Source organism: Bactrocera neohumeralis, unplaced genomic scaffold, assembly GCF_024586455.1.
Source record: "Bactrocera neohumeralis isolate Rockhampton unplaced genomic scaffold, APGP_CSIRO_Bneo_wtdbg2-racon-allhic-juicebox.fasta_v2 cluster10, whole genome shotgun sequence".
NCBI lineage: Eukaryota > Metazoa > Arthropoda > Insecta > Diptera > Tephritidae > Bactrocera > Bactrocera neohumeralis.
In genome coordinates this window covers 26,456,028-26,471,026 of record NW_026089623.1, presented here as the reverse complement: position 1 = coordinate 26,471,026, position 14,999 = coordinate 26,456,028, and the positions used below count along the sequence as shown (strand labels likewise).

General features: G+C 33.1%; 1 protein-coding gene across 3 annotated transcripts; it reads right to left on the bottom strand.

Annotated features, from left to right (window-relative positions):
* Positions 1-5,591: 5,591 nt before the first annotated feature.
* LOC126765248 (acid-sensing ion channel 4-A) lies at positions 5,592-12,972 on the bottom strand. Of its 3 annotated transcripts, none has more exons than XM_050482936.1 (9): positions 12,647-12,972; positions 12,362-12,493; positions 7,483-7,642; positions 7,211-7,417; positions 6,957-7,105; positions 6,452-6,582; positions 6,240-6,390; positions 6,054-6,170; positions 5,592-5,975 (listed from the first exon to the last, which is right to left on the bottom strand). In XM_050482936.1, the coding sequence occupies exons 1-9, from the start codon at positions 12,746-12,748 to the stop codon at positions 5,793-5,795; spliced, it is 1,332 nt and encodes a 443-aa protein (XP_050338893.1). In that variant the 5' UTR covers positions 12,749-12,972; the 3' UTR covers positions 5,592-5,792. The 3 variants fall into 3 exon arrangements, with proteins under 3 accessions (XP_050338893.1, XP_050338894.1, XP_050338895.1); XM_050482937.1 differs by having other exon boundaries at positions 6,054-6,167; XM_050482938.1 differs by lacking the exon at positions 5,592-5,975 and having other exon boundaries at positions 6,060-6,167; positions 6,290-6,390.
* Between the last annotated feature and the right edge of the window lie 2,027 nt (positions 12,973-14,999).

Sequence of the window (14,999 nt, the reverse complement as noted above, 5' to 3'; positions counted from 1 at the left end):
TTTCACTGTCATTATAGAAGTAACCAATATACGTCTTAGGGATTATAGTGTTAGTTACTTGAAAATGGATGTGGGTATCTTGAAGGCAAATTATATGAGGGTTAAGATCTTTTATCAATTGCTCTAACTCATTGTAATTGTTGCCATATCCTTTCAAATTCCACTGTATAATTTTTTATGACATTTCAATTGTAAATAAAAAACTAAAAAATAAATTTAAACACTTGAATCTATTATAATATAACTTATAAAATAAAAGATAATTGGGATGTCTAAAGCATGTTTAAGTTGGGCTATGTTCGTAAATGCATCATGACTTGCAGCATAAGCAACAGTAGCAACACTGCAAGTTTGACGTTTGATACTTCTTATACAATTTTTGAAAATTTGCAGATACATTTGTTTGCATTTTTGAACGCGTATAATACTAAAATGGAAATTTTACTGAATCTAACACTAGACGAAATTTGTGAACAAAGAAATGATAGATTTTCTTTAAATTTAAGAAAAATAAGGGTATTGAAGTCAAAAAAAAATTGTAGGTACAAATGTTTGTCTTTTAAAAGACAAATTATTTATAAAACAAACTTTCGGGATTTTTAAGAAACAGTTTAAAATTTTAAATTATATTGAAGCTTCGAGCATTAAAGCCACATCTAATGTAATACTCGCTTGTGCTATCTTACACAATTTTATCATAAATAAGGGAGGTTATTCTGTACATATTAACGATGTAATAACTCATGCCGATATGGAAACCAACAATGAAATCGAAGGAATTCAAGATGCCCCCGTTGATTCAGATGATATCAATGGAATCGATAGAAGAAACTATTTTACCACTATGTTTTCATCATAAAAAATTTACTTTACCTCACCTTCCTTTATTTGAATAATTTTTTTATTACTTTTTCTGATGAACTTCATTTTAATTTTTATTGTTTTCATTTACTTTTTTAACTTCGGTCACAACTTTCTTCCACAATACATTTTTTTCCTTCTACCCGATTTAAACTCGTCCTCCATATTCTACCGTACTCTCAGCAATAACTGTGTCTCCGCATTACTGAGATTTTCACTAAAAATTTAAAAATAATAATTTATACAATTAATATTAACATAATTTAACTAAATTTCAATACAAAAATTAAAATAAAACAGTTTTGCACTTACTTTTCGTCAGACATCGTAGTTAAATGCAGTAAACAATTTTTTGATAGAAATTATGAGTGACAGCTGATAGAAGTGTTGTCTTTTTGAACGCTTGATTATTGCAGTGCTGCAATATTGGTATTTCTGAACGTTCTGTTTGTTATGCAATCGTCATGATGCGCGTCATGATGCATTTACGAACATAGCCTTGTTTACTTGGAGCTGTTGTTTTTTTTTGATAGGTGAACGTCTCAGTACGCTGGGACTCCCTTTGCTTATTGCTCTATTCATGGTATTTGTTGTAGACGTAGACGTGTCGATATCCATGTGGTGATCTTCTTCTTTTTCAGTTTCTGTTTTCGACGTTTTCTCGCTACCGTAGTTGTTGTGTTGATTTAATGTAACAATAGTATATGATCTTTTGTTGAATTAGTTGTTGTTGTCAGATTAGTTTTATTTGTTGGCTGAGCGTTGAGTTCTGTTAAAAATTTTTGTATACTGTCTTTGCTAGTAGTTGCTTTGACGGTTTCTTGCATAATATTAGGAGCTTCTGAAGTAGAGTTGTTGGAATCAGGCGGATTATGTGTATTTACTTGTGCTATAGAATTGTCTTGTATTTTTGTTGTTTGGGCGAATGAAATGGAATTTGTGACTGCGATTGGATTTTGTATTTTGTGTAATTTTAACGCTTCGCGCATAGAACATTTCTTCTCAGTTTTTATTTTAAGAATAGCTTTGGCTTGTTGATATTTGGGGCATGTGTTGGCCGAGGCTGCGTGTTCTCCAAAACAATTTGCACATGATGTTCTGATGCAGTTTTCTGGTTGATGGGGGGGTAGGTTGCAAGAGACGCAGGCGGGTGCGTTTTTGCACATTTTCATTGTATGCCCAAGTTTCTGACACGATTTGCATCGCATCGGGTTTGGGAAATATGGCCGCACAGTGCATATTTCCCAGGCTATGTCAATTTTTTCCGGTAAAAAATAGGTGTCGAATGATAGTAGTACTGCTCCAGTTGGCTTGACGACTCCTTCAGTTATGCGCGTGAATTTGTGGACGTTAGTGACGTTGTATTGCTTGAGTTCTTCAATAATCTCGTCCTCTGGAACTTGATTTAAGAATGGCGCGTATACTGTCCCTTTAACACAATTTAAATTATGGTGGAGTTCACATGAAACTTGACAAAGGCCCGGTAGAGAATGGGTGTTAATAAACTTTTTTGCTATTTCTTTATTTTTCACCAGCAGCAATAAGCCTCCAGCCAGGAGTGATTTGTGCACCGCAAAAATGGAGTAGCTACTTAGTGGTTTATTTTCGTCTTTAGATTTTATCACAAGAAATTTGGGCCTATCTTTTTTTGTTACGGGCAATTCTGGGAATTCTTCAATACCGTTTGCTGGCTTTTTTCTTTTTGCACGAGGGCTCGGAGACAATAGAGCAAATCTATTGTTCCCGAGATATTGGGGCCCGGGGGCCATCTCACATCAAGAGTTTAGTCAAGCACGTGTGTTTACAAATCACTAGATGTACAGAAGTAGCGAAAAAAAAACAAATACACTATGCACTGGTGCGCGACCCGTGAGAAAAGAGAATTGATGGTAGAGAAAAACAATTTATGGACTGTTTAACAAGCGTGACCGATCGCGTTGACTGCTAGTCGGTGACTGATATAGAAAATATACATACAATGTACATATGTATATAAATTATATTCAGAGTCTTTGGCGCATTGTAGATATGCGAATCTGTAAGCGTACATTCCTTAACATCGGAGATAGCATAATTTTTCTCATTTAACACTGAAAATGCTCAGTTCTTTTGTTTTCCTGCCCCTGATGTTAAGTGGTGAAACACGCTCATCCAAAACAGTAAATATCCCTAAATTTTCAACATCGTGAACCTTCTCTCTAAATATACGTTCTCTGCTATTTCTTTTATAAAACAATTTCGATGTTTCACATCTGCCAGCTCACTTTTTTTTCTACTTTCCAAATTTTGCCTCCCTGGGCACTAGCCGCGACTGCCCCTAGTGTAAATCCACCACTGGATATAAGTTACCATATATGGGTGCTAAAACAAGTTTTGACCCGATTTTATCCATTTTTGGTGAAAGATGTTGTTAAGAAAACACACTCATACCATTTCCTTAAGAGCTTTATATACTATGTAAGCTACAAGTATATAAAGTCTACCGGAAGTTCGAAAATCTTTCTATTATGCATACGGAGGTTAAGGGATGTATAGAACCCATTTCTGACATATATGTCGCACACTGTCCGATATTTTTGGTAAAAAGCGGCATTGGGGTTCCCATATTCGGTATCTGAGGACTTGAACGGTTATGATCTGATTTTGATAATTTTTAGACTTGAGATGGTGCTGGGGCAGATTGAGAATCACTGCATGCTTCGCTTATATGTTCTTACATATATATTATACTATTATTCACTAATTCAAATTATTCAAGGTCAAACCTTTGAAGTCATTCACCTCAATGCAGATAATGATTGTACTTGCCCCGTAGTCATGCATATTTGTCGGCTTGGCGAGCATAAGCACACACTTACATATGTTACCGCTAGATTTCGCTCACGCAATTATACGTACTAGAGTCGACAGTGGTCGAAATTCGACCAATAGAAAATACAATTTATTAATGTTAATAGTTTTTAAATTTTATTGAAGAATTTGAGCAAAATGTGAACAAAACCTACAGAAAATTGTAGAAAATAAATTAAAATTTATAATTCATTCTCGTGCAAAATCATTTGGTTTGTTTCTGGTTTTGGTTTTTTGAAAAATCGAATCAAATCGACAATTTGTTCAGTGTTTGCTAGTTTTAAAACACTCTGATTTTATATTCGTATAGCGATCGCAACTAAAACTACGTAAATATGAAAATAATTGTACTATATATTTATTTGTAAATTAAAATATTAAAATTAAAAGTAAAATTAAATTTAAAAAATGCTTCAGTAGTTGCAACTTCTAAAGTCTTGAAACGACTGAACTTATAAAACTAAAACATGTTTTTAACATTTGCATTTAAACAGCCTTTGGCATTCCATTGACTGGTTATTTGGCGCTGCCGATTCGCAAAAGATCGCAAGTCTTTGTTTGTTGACGGTGGGCTTTAATCTTTCACACAATAAGTTGGGCGTAGAATACTTTAATTCCAATCGCCGGGCATGCTTTTGTCCGACCATATTTTACAAAGAAGCTGATGCATGCTCTTTATCGGTTCTTCGTCACCGTATTTGAATAGCACGGCCGGCATTCCATCGCTCCCCGCCACTTTGTTGTTCTTCAGACCGGTAATTGCTATTCGAACTTCTTTATGTATGATCGGGCAATGGAAACTCTGCTCCATTGTCATTGATGGGGAAACTGGTTTCACTATCTTTAGATATTATGTTTTCACTGCCATTCAGCACTCTGGAGAAGTGTTCCCTCCATAATTTCGGGCTCCAGGCATCGGTCACTAGATTACTACTGGGGTTCTACAAAAATATGCTCCGGCCTTGAAACCTTCTGTTAATCGCTGTTCTTTTGCCTTTTGCGAAAAAAATGGTTTCGTTTGCAGCCGTATCTAAGGAGCTTGTAATGCCGTTCCACAGTTCTTTTATACCGAGCTGCTGAAGAGTACTTTAAGAGAGCAGGAGTGCAAGTCGAGCAGAAAATCATTCGGCTGTTTGTTGTGATTGCAGTTTCTCGACGTCGAACCTTCCTTGTGTTTGTTGACGTACATACGTTTTTTGCTGCACAGAGGCGGATACATAACTTAGCTGCAACAAGATGTTTCAATGCTTGGACACATCTGAAACACTGGACACAACATGACCGATCTGATTGGTGGCCTTTCGATTCGGAGATAACCAGCTTGTTTGATGAATTTTCCTATGCTGGAATCTATTTCGCGCCTTGGCGAAGCCGATCAGCCTCAACCCATTTGGGGGTTTTATCCCGTTATATTAATTACTTCTTGATTTGTGTGTTGGAAAGGAAAAGAATCAAGGAATTTAAAATTGTGCTATATGGGAAGTAGGGGTGCCCATCGTCTAATTTTCACACCGGTGTAGTTACTGCTATTTAACACTTTGATCGTGTATTGTTTCACCTCTCATATAAGAGGGTTGTCAAATTCCCTGTAGCACTTTTTGAATGCTGCAGATCTGATCTCTTATTGAGATCTCCCTTAGCAGCTGGCTGGCTTTGTCGAAATTATCTGTGTCGCCACTTTATTGCCTTGGAAGATCTTCATCCTGGCTTTGCGGATACCGAAGATGATTTTGTTGTCAGCTTTCTATAGAACCCCTAACAACTCCTCGTATGCGGGCACTAGTATACATTAATCTAAAAATTGTAGATTGTATCGATTTGTTTTACACAGTTTAAATGGACCCGTTCGAGTCAAGTTGGGTTACTTAGAACGAAAAAAAAAAACAAAATTTCGTTCTATTTGTTTACGACGCTTTATTAGAGAGGCGGAGAAATGGATGTAAATTTGATAAAAATTTAAGTGCTGCTAAGTTTACTCAATGCGGGATACCACATACAAGGAACAGTTTTACTTATTAAACGGTATAAAGTGATTAAATACTACTTATACTACTTAATAAAAAATAATAAATGAAAATAAGTCAAGCAAGAGTTTCTTCGTCCATATATGTTTTCTTCTCTCTGGATATTGTGGCTATATCAAGAGTTGTACCTGTTATATCAGTTGCATCACTTTTTTGGGATTGACGTTCTGCGTCGTCTTGTAACTGCTTCTCGTGTTTTAATTGTTTTTTTATTAATCCTCCGCAGAAAAATAAGGTAAGCTATAAGGCAAGTTAAGGCATTGAATATAAGAAAAATATTTCTAACTTTTTTATGAATAAAATTGAACAATTACTAACATGTTCCAATATGCCGATTAATCCTAGAACAGAGAGACCTAGCAGAAAACCCAATGAGCCACCAATGTCAGCTATAAATTGTGTTGTGTCATAACTCAGACGTTCTTCCACCATCTGCTGAAAAGAACACACGTAGATATAAACTTTCCTACTATTTGTGAAATTTGTTTCCGATTTTAATATTACCGAAACCAGTTTTGTGGAATAGTAAATCCATACTTGGGTATATTGCTGACCTGAATTAAGTTGTTTTCTGCTTTGTATAAATGTCGAATAAATACGCGCGTTACAAGGACGTTTGCAATCGCATTCAATGTCGTCGTCACTTTCATAGTAGCTATATAATAAAATGACATTTAAAGTTTGTTGTAAAAACGTCAGTTCTTTTGTCTTCTTACATCCCGTAATCCTTTATTAAGGCACGCATTGACTTGCTGTTATCGCATGGTTGCTGCAATATACCGGTCATCCAAGGACCAGTGCAATTGGTTTTTGTAGCCAAGTCATCGAAAACACATAACTCTGCGCACTGAGAAAATATTATGTTTTTAATAAATCGAAGTTTTTCATTTCTATGCAGTATATACATATCTATTTGTGTGTAAATATCTGCAAAAAATTGAGTTAGGTTTGTTTGAGATAAGAGAGGGGTAAATCGATGGCACCCTGAACAACAACGTTAAGAAGATATGATATTCCATTTTCTTCTTCTTCCATTTGAGGGCAATATACATGTCAATATACATAGGCATGGTTTGTGTGTATTTTTTGTGGCCTATGATTTACACTTTGCCCGTATACATGTGCCGCCCGAAATTAGCCCTACTATTTTAAGCTTTTAATAAGTGATCTTCTTTTCTTTAAAATACCTAAAACGTGGTAGGTAGTAAAAGGTTAGTATACCTTCATGTCACTATAGCTTAGTGTGGCTGAACAAGGCGTTTCTTTGGATTCAATATTTCTGAATTGTTGACTTTGGAGTTTTATTTCAATTTCTTCGTCAATTTCAGCGAAAATATATTCTGAACGTGCTGCCCCTTTGACATTGAGTTCTAAAAAAAATAAATAAGTAAGATTTCATGAAATAAGGTAAAAGGAAAAATTAAAAGGGTTTCAATATATCTAGTAGTTTCAAAACTTTATAAATTTTTATTTACCTGTGAACTCATGACGATGATCATGTATATAAACATGCCATCCTGGATTTTTTTCCAACATCATTTCCATACTTGAGCCCGGTATAATGTGATGAGTAAGCATTAGAGAATAACCAGAAGTACGAGTTGTACGTTTTAACTCTATTTTAGGATTCAAAGTGTAACAGCGGCCCATGTAGAAGTGTAAGCTGGTTTTTATTTCTAAATCTTGATATACGCAGTTATATATTTAAATAAATTGATAATATTGAATATATTTTATCTTAACTCACTCTTTGTTAATCCATCAAGTCCATATTGTTCACCTAATATGGTTTCTTCTAAATCAAAGGTTGAATTCATAAAGAAATCATCTAGTTCTAAGTCGTTGAAAGGGAAGTTATTCCAGCAAGTTATATATTTTGGATGCGGGCATATACCACCCGACATACTCTAAAAGAAATATTTAAAAAATTGTAATAAGTTTTATATTACTTTTAACAGACTGTGACATAACTTATTAATTCTTTAATTGTGTATATTAAAATATTCGAATTCAAAGCATCTGCATAATAATGCGATCTTTCCAAAACGAAAATTTTAAAGATACAAGTATTCTGACAGCTAGTAAATCGGACCTGTCTCTTATTGAAATTTTTTAATTCCTCAGGATTAAGACTTCAATTTAACCAATGTCGCATCCTTTAAAATTCGATAAGGTTTCAATTATTACATGAATCAAATTGGAAAAAACTATAATAATTAAATAAAATAATGTAATAAAAATAAAATAAACTAATAAAATGTTTACATTTTCATCAACGCACAGTTTTATTTATTAGAAGAACTAGAATTACGGCGTCGGATAAAACTCATTGGACTAACTCGAGTCATAACTTATTACATACATAGATGCATTAGAAGAATAATTTCAAGCTGCATTTTTTTGATAGTATGGGATAAGATTTGGGTTTGCAGTATATTTTTATATTAGAGCTTATTGATTTTCCCTTCTATTCTGTAAATAGGTCTTTCTATCTGACCAGAAAAGCATCCCCGCACCATTATATTACCCCCACCATGCTTTACTGTACCCTGCAAATAACGACGGCCTAAGCAAATTAAATTTGAACTCATCTGAAAACAATATGACTTCCACTGCTCTGGAGTCCAATTGATATGCATTTTCGCAAATTCCAAACGTGCTAATCGTTTGTTTTTTTTTGCAAATATATGGTTTTTTCGCAGCACGGAAGCTAAATAGAACATCATCAACGGCGTGTCGTTGTACTATATGCGTACTCATGCTTAGTTGTAAGCTATCTACAACTTTTTTTGCTGATATCTTTGCACCTTTTTTAAACTCGCGCATTATTCGTAAGTCATCCTTTACCGAATTGACTCTAGAACGTCCTCCAATATTAAGTTTTTTAACGGTTCTTTCTGCTTTGTTCTTGCGTAAAATAGCAGAAACAGTTGATTTCCCAACAGAATAATTTTTGCAAAGATCCTTTGTCGCACACCTTTTGTGAATTCGCTTACAATAATAATTTAAGTTCAGTTGAATGTCTTTTTCCAACCATTTTTGTCTAAAACAATTTTTTAGTACCATTTTTCGGGAAAAGTTTATATATTTCACAACTCACCCGTTCTCGTTTACATACACAATTCGAATAAGTCTGATCTACGATTTATAACTTTAAGTACCTGCAAAATTCTTTTCCTGCCAGATAATGGTAAATTAATTCATTGGAAGTGGTTATTTCGTTAATCAAAGTGTTAGTCCAATGAGTTATTAGCACGAATTTTTATTTTTTTCACTTCTGTTATAATTTATAAATTTTACATAAAAATTGAAAAATAAAATTGAATTGTTTCTTAATATAGAATATGCGATCTTTCTGTTGAAGAAAAAAAATTCCTCTAATGCATCTACATTTGTCAAAAGTTATGACGGAATATGTGTGACACTTGAGATAATCCAATAAGTTTTGTCCGACGATGTAGATGTAAAAGAAATATAATATGAAAATATACATATCTAAAGATAATCCATGAGAGTCAATCATTCCATAATGGGACAAATAAAGATCGGTAATCATGAGATCCAGTTCGCTGGCACCTTATACTACCCAACCCTTAATTACGTGAGATGCGAAACTTTGTTGAAACCCTTGAAGTCGTATGATATAGTGAATAAAAATGAAGGAAACAAGTGAAGCAGGGCTAAGTTCGGGTGTAACACTTTATACTCTTGTAACTTGCTAGAATCAAAGTCCAGTCCTTCAGGTGCTGGCAAAATTTGATATTAAAATATGGTAAAATCAACCCGATTTCATATCAGCGGACCGAATATATATAATATAATATTTTTAAAGTATCTTCGCTACGTATCAAAAATGAATGATATCTGGCTACATCTCGTTAATATACACTAAAAAATCAAAAATATGCTTTATTAACAAACAAAATATGTAAGAAAATTTCTAATTTCTTTTGCTACTTTAATACATTTATTTATATTGCAAGCTTTTTTATATGCTTATTGCTTATGGCTTATAATCAACAAAGAAATATATAAAATGTAATGTTTAGTATTATAAAAAAAAACTAAAAGCATCAAAAATGAAGCCACAAAATTTAACAACACTATATATCATAATTTAAAAAAGTCTAATAAATATAATAAATTAAAAATATACAATGGTATATTTTTTACATATTAAAATTAAGTTAATTGTTTTTTTTTTTTAATTTTCTAAGTTAAAGCTCTCCCTATTTGGCCACAAAGGAAACGCTCTTTCTACGTCGACCCTGGTGATTGGAGGAGGAAGCTCATTCGGAGTACATAGTAGTACTTGAACTTAGCACACCGAATATTTCTTTAAGTCATTCATCCTTAATATATGAAATTTGCTGCGTATGTATGTATCTCGTTGTAAAATACACATTAAAATATTTGCTGCAAAACGGTCTCGTATATCAGTCGCTTCATCGATTTAAATCAACAGAAAGTAATTTTTCAACTAAGCTTACTATTAAAATGTAATAAAAATATGTCGTTTAAGCAAAATTTGTGCATATGTTTTGGAAAATATATACAAATATGCTGTAACAAATTAGCATACTTTGTTAATTCTAATATTTTTATAACTTTACACAAAAAATATGTACATACAAACATACATATGTACCTGCTCATTAATTCGAGAGAAGAAAGAGGTTCTTATCATTTCTAATTTTCAACTATATAATTTTAGTTATATGGAGCCCATTCTATTAACGTTACAAAATATATCAAAAACAACACGTTAGGATGTATTTATAGATTTTAATAAATAAAGACTGGAATAAAAATGACATATGTATAATATATCGGATCGGATGTAGTCAACCCTTTTGTACTTTTGCAATTTGTAAAGATCAAAGCATAGGAAATACTTTTCAGTGTTGGACAATTTTTGTAATAAACAAACAAGAGAGGGCTAAAAGCGCCCATACACGAGCACACAAGTGCGTTCGATCGGTATGTGTGTGCTTGCGGTTTATCGTGTATGAGCTTGTTCGCGTACCGATCCATGTTCGCGAAAATGTTTGATTTTTTACGATCGGTGCGCGAACATGTTTATCGTGTATGGCGTTGTCGGCGCACAAAATCTCATTTCTCTCGTGTCGCCGAACAGTGAAGATCGCGGACAATGGCAAGTGTTAAGGGCCTGCTTTCGAGGCTTCAAAAAATCGATTTTTTTGAGGATTTTTTTGGTTGGAAAGAAATAATTGATTCAAGCGAAATTTCTAGGCTTTATAGCTATATATTTGAACATCTTTCACAAATTTTTTGGATACGAAATCTTTGATATTCTGCCTTTGGAAAGCAATTATCCGATGCATCTCGCATGTACATTTTTCGGACGGAAACAAAAAATTCAAAGAGATTCATATTTTTTATTAATTTATCTTCTAGTTAAACTAAGAAAATTCCAAAAAAAAAGTGTAAAATTTAAAATTTTATTAAAAATTGAATAAATAGTTTAAAAATATGTTAAAATTTGACTTTTCTTAATATTTTTTTTAGTTTAAATGTAAGATAATTTTATGTCAATGATAATAAACTTTGCCTTAATTTTATACCACGTTTAGTTTTTTTTCTATCCTGCCCGCCAATTAAGAATAATCGTAAAAATGAAAAACCGAGAAATCACGCTTCAAAGTTTTCGCTTTTTTCCTAAGCGCTCATACATATACATAGTGTATGAAAAATAAAAGTTGGAATAACTTATTAACAAAATATAATGAAATAGATAAAAATGCTACATTAGAAATAAATTCCAAGAAATGTTCCGCTTGCCTGTCGCACATGTTAACTCTGTGAAGAACGAACGCAAAATGGATTTGTGTGTCGTGTATGGGCAAACGAATTCATACCGATCGAACGCACTTGTGTGCTCGTGTATGGGCGCTATAAGGGAATGTAACCAAACATTTTATACTCCTATATATGTATGTATATGTATGTATATAATATATATATTTCTCATTCTCATAAAAAAAAAAAGTGCCCTCTGAGTTTCATTAACATACTTTACATATTGACCAATATAACTATAAGGTATAAGTGATACATTGAAAATCGTTAATTCACCTGATTTTATTAATTTTATCACGAGGATATACAGTTATTAGAAAGATGTTCCATCTGGTTTTCATTAAGATAAGTACCACATTGACCCATATACGTGGTATTAAGCAAATCGGAAATTCAAAAATATTAAGTTATCATAAAAATATTCTCATAGATCTCCTTTGACAATGGACCAATATAATAATAATCGGTAAAAAGTCTGCAAGAAATACTGGGGTCTATATATTTGGTATCTGAGGGCTTGGAAATTATGGTCCGATTTGTACAATTTTTTATTTCGATAAATTGTATGGAATTAAAAATTGCGTAACATAGAATGTCTAAATATTGTTACTCTCCAAACTGAGTTAAAATTGTTTGAACAGTACCTGAAATGTGTGATTTAAGCTATTTATTTTGTGAGTTTTGGGAGTTTTAAAATTATATTTTACACGGAGAGTAACCGCACCGCCGTTCATAGGCCTTTCTTCGTTTTGCAAATGTTGATAAAAATTAAAATGTTATCATAATTTACTTATTGGAGAACTCACATTTAGTACATCTTCTTTGTATGGTGGCTCGCGGCATATGGTGACAGCTGGCATTTCTACAGTGTCGTTCAGACTAAAGTATGAGTGAGTTGATATCGGTGGACTATTCAGTTTAGTAAAGCATTCCGACAACTAGTTGAGGAAAACAAGAGATTATTATACTTTCATAACAACTTGCATTCGATTCTTGAGTGTCTTTCCAACACTAATTGTTAATTATTAACACTTCATATTTATCACTGCAAGCTCCAATAAATCTTCCCTCCATGAAAATACTTTATGTACCTGAACAATCACAATAACTGAGCACACAAAAAGGACTAAATAGCGTATTAGTTTTCCAGGATCTCTTAATATCCAATCCAATAGCTCTAACCAATATCCCATAGTCGTTATTTGTTGAGAGTTGAAAGTGCTGTTATATTCGTATTAGGCGGCTGTTAATATGCACCACCGAGTTCAAACTGAATTACTGCTGCGACCGTGAAGTGTTATTGACGTATTGTTTTCCTGCTAAACGCCAAAGCGTCCCGTATTAGTTCCCACGACAAGTCTCGTTTGTCAATAGATTATGCTTATGATTTATATCCATATCCGTAGAACACTTTCGCTCTGCGTACTTGTAACGCCTAGCTCATTGCAATTCAGCTTCGGTTATTTGAATTGCTTGTGACAAAGAATACATATGTGTGATAAGATTTACCTATACATAGTAATTATATGAATTTACATACGGTTTATTTACTCATTCAAGCAGTGATATCGCAATTATACATACATATGTTTGTACATTAAGGCGCGCCTTAAACAATAAACCTACGGTGCAATATACATATGAAGACATTTCCCTTTCCGCCGTTATTCGACAACCTATAACGTCATTCAACTAAGCTCCAAAATAAGATATGAAACTATAATTTGGTGCAGAGGTACTATATCTCAGAAACCATTTGACCTATTATATCACATATCTACATACATATTTTTTCTTTGGGTTGATTTAAATAGGTATAAATATCTCGGACATGAAGTAACTAGTAGTAATGAAAAGATATTACGTTACCAAATATGATTTTAACCCAATAATAATTTCGTAGAATGCCGCATATTGAGTTCTTATACATCACTAACAGCTCGCCCCGGCTTCATATGGGTATTAAACAATAATTTCAAAAGTTATAATTTTCTACACACTCTCCCACACATATTTTCTCATTTTTTTTATTATTTTTTTAATTTTTGTAAAAAGGCCTTTACTATATATTTTATTTTCTCTGCTCCTGAAAAATAATTTACTGCGTCAGAGCTTCCCTGTCAACGATATTTACATTGGAATTATATTGGAATACCATTTTTTAAAGCCAATTCATGTGGTGGCAGTCCAGAAGAGCTTAATGAAGGTAAAAACTCCTAGGAATAATGGACTGCGTTTCCGATATTAGTTACGGTGTCTATCGATTTTTATTTTTTCCGGGAACTTTTTGAATAACTAAAACGTTTATTTCGTTGACACTATCATTCCTGGGTGACACTATTGCCTTAGAACACAACCAATGAAATTCCTTTTCGTGCAAATTCTCGATGTCAGGGTATACTGCATCTATTAAAATTTCTAAACTATGGACTATTTGGCCCAGAGACTCATCGAGAAGAATATTACAATTACTCCTTAAATTTGGAGTGGGAAAAATTCCTTCCCCAAGTTTAAGGGGGTACTCTCATGTGAACGCATACATTTTACCACTTTTTAGGAAAATTTTTTTTATGCGACAACAAAATTCAATCATTTTAATTTTTTAAAATATTTTTATTTGTATTTTGAAATGTACAAAAAAATTTTTTTTTTCGTTTTTTACATTTTTAATAAATTTTTTTTTAATCTAAGTAGTTTCCAACAAAAAAAAGTAGTTCACTGGTCATGGTGATAGCGGCTGTTCATGTTGTCTGAAATAAAAAAAATCTAATTTATTATATTTTCAGTAGTTCTGCAAATATAATCAATTTCATAAAACAAAAATGTCGAACTTCAAAAAAAAAGTCTCGAAAATCTTGTTTTTTCGTTAAAAATCGTTTAAAACAAATATAAAAATATTTTCGAAAATAAACAATTCTGGTAGGGACGATAAGTATAAATGAGCAGAAGAACATTTTAAAGCAATCGATTGAATACTTATTTTTTAGGATCATAACGGTTTCAGAAAATGATAATTCGAGAAAAATGCGCTTAGAAACGTAGCAGCTGCAGACTTGTCAATGGCGCCTGGTAGACAGTCGCTTACGACACGTCGGCGACTATGAGCTGTAACTTATCAAATACTATGAATTTCGGTCTGAAATTTTCACTGCATGTTTTCAATTGGTTTTACTGTCAAAATAAAAAAAAATCGATTTTTCGAAGTGAAGACATGAGAATACCCCCTTAAGCAGTTGCTGTGGAAAATCGCCATCAGTGATTCCATGAAGATGAGCTCTCATATTCGTCCGTAAATTTATATTTTCAATCGAATTCCATAAGGGCGACGATATTAAGCATGCTTTGATGATATCTGCTCGCGTAACTTTGTAAATGCAAATACAAAAGTTATCCCGCCTATGTGAGCAAAGGAGTTTCTAAGGTCTTTTAATTTTCTGTCCACGG